This window comes from Pygoscelis adeliae, unplaced genomic scaffold (genome assembly GCF_000699105.1).
Source record: "Pygoscelis adeliae isolate BGI_AS28 unplaced genomic scaffold, ASM69910v1 Scaffold85, whole genome shotgun sequence".
Lineage (NCBI taxonomy): Eukaryota > Metazoa > Chordata > Aves > Sphenisciformes > Spheniscidae > Pygoscelis > Pygoscelis adeliae.
The window spans coordinates 714,850-717,095 of NW_008824900.1; the positions used below are offsets into that span (position 1 = coordinate 714,850).

General features: G+C 56.2%; 1 protein-coding gene across 1 annotated transcript in view; it reads right to left on the reverse strand.

Moving 5' to 3' along the window:
• The window catches only part of MRPL28 (mitochondrial ribosomal protein L28), a 2,771-nt gene extending 525 nt beyond the window's left edge, over positions 1-2,246 (reverse strand). Inside the window, exons 1-3 of the mRNA XM_009324697.1 lie at positions 2,138-2,246; positions 1,634-1,768; positions 871-957 (exon numbers count right to left, since the gene is read on the reverse strand). Of these exons, the coding sequence (XP_009322972.1) occupies positions 871-957; positions 1,634-1,768; positions 2,138-2,194 (279 nt within the window). The 5' untranslated portion in view covers positions 2,195-2,246. The remainder of the gene's footprint in view (positions 1-870; positions 958-1,633; positions 1,769-2,137) is intronic.

Genomic DNA, 2,246 nt, shown 5'->3' on the forward strand with positions numbered 1-2,246 from the left:
CCAGGGAGCCTGCTGCGGGAGTGTTAACAGTTAAAACCAGAGGAAGATGGGCCAGGTTTTTTTTCAGTGGCTGAACAACACAACCTGCTGTGCTACTCCCCCAGACACAGCTGCTGCTCAGCTCTGTAACCCTGCCCCAAAGATGACAGGCACCTGTGTGGGACATTCACCAGCCTTCCCAGTTCTGCCTGCATTTGAGAATCAGCAGTGGCTCCCAGGGATCCCTTCCCTTCTAAAAGTGCTTGCCTCCCTCCTCACGTTGCCCTAAATCAGAGCTGTACTGAAGCACGTTGGGTGAACATACTCCTTGAAGAAGCTGGACCCCACAGGGTTCATGGCCCAGCACCGCCTCACGCAGTCAGTGCTCCTGACCTTTCCATCCCTGCCGCAGCCGCAACGGGAGCCAACAGCTCTGGGGGAAACGTCACCAAGGGACCCCACCACCCCAGGAAGCCCTTCTGCCCCCGCAGCTCCCTGGTGCACCCTCCTCTGCATATTGCTTCTAACAAGCCAGCTGCAGCGACAGAGCGCCACAAACTAAGCGAGCCCTGAGCTTGTGGATACATGTCCCAAAGCACAAGAAGTACAGCAGAAGGCAACCGAAGGCAAAGATGTACGTGCAACGGGGCAGGAGTTACGAGCCAGCCCCCTAAATATCTCTCCCCCTGAGCGGGGGATCTGGTTTTACAACGTGCTTTAACTCAGCCCCATGTTTTGGGCACCCAAATTTAACTGGGCTCACGTAGCTGCTCAGGAGTTTCGGAGCACCACTTCGACCGCTCAGGGGTGCTCAGGCTGCTCAGACAAGCTGGACGCGCAGCCTGATGCAGCTAAGACACCTCGGTGCTAAGCACTGCCTCAGGAACTCACCTTTTTTTCTAGAAGCCTCTGTTTTTCTATTGCTTCTTCTAAACTCAAGCCAACCCATTCAGCTTCCTCTTCTGGGATCACAAATTCCTGTGACAAAAGAAGGAGCAGGTGGTAGTGTCTTTCCAGGCGACTAAGACGCAAATCCTCTCTATGCCCACCCCACACAAACATGCGATCCGGTAGGAATGTTACTACGGACAAATCTTAAAACCCTGTTCCCTCATTTCTGGCAACCGCAGTCCACTTCCCTTCTCTCCTTTTCCCTTTGCGCGGGTCCTGCTTCCTCGGATCAGCTGCGTCCGCTGCTGTGCCTCTCCTTTGTGTAGTTCTGGGGCTGTTTCTCAGCACAGCTCCACGGACCGTGGATGCTGGCGGTGTTTCTATGCTGGCAACCATCACCAGCTGCACAAAACTGAACCGCACACAGGCAGTCCGGGCTCCTCCCCGCAGCGTCAGTACAAATTCTCGCCGCTGCTGGCAGTGCCAGCTCCTACCGGTGCTTATTGCAGACCCTCACTGACCTCGATCACAGCAAAAACACAGGCTTTTGTCTTCCTGAACCATCAGGACAGAAATTAGCAGCCCACAGAGAGACAAGAAAAACCTGACAAACGATGTTGAGATCTTCTGTGCCCATACCCTTAACCCCAAAGGCAGGAGCGTTAGCACTGGGGTTGCTGGGGCGATTAGGGCGTTATCAGTCTGGACAACCAGCAAACATCACTGCAGACACCAGGGCAGGAACTGCAGGTCAGGCACCCACCTGGTACTTGTTGTAGATCGCCTCTCTTCTGGCTGGATCATCGGGATGCAGTTTAGGATCCCGCCGTGCAAGCCGCAGCAGCATCGTTCGCTTCAAATCCATCCCGAGCTTCGAGCACATATCAGCTTTTGGAGTCTGGAGGAATAAAGCCCGATGTTAAATTCCACCAAGAGACGGGCCGCGAGAGAACGCGCAAGTCTATCAGCGCGTAGGCAGCACCGGCAGCTTGTCCGCGCGCTCTAGAGGCTCTCGGGACACACGCTACGAAAGGGGAAAGATCCCCTGGCTTTGTTCTGGAGCCAATTTGATCGCGGTTCCGCTCTTTAACACCAAGGGCTCCAACCAAGGGGGCACTAAAGGCTGAAAGCTCTAGACCTGCACTAATACATCAACAGCAGCAGATGCCTGCAAGCCCCGGAGCAACGGCGGCGTGGGGGGCAGGCCTGCCCGGCCCAGGCTGCCGCACAGCGAGTCCCGCCAGCCCCGCCGGGCGCGGGGCCTTACCTTGAGGATGTAGAAGTCAAAGCCGTAGGCCTCGTCGATGAGGTCCAGCGTCCGCATGGTGACGGTGATGGTCAGCGTGGCGTCGAGGATCTCGCTGTAGAACTGCCGC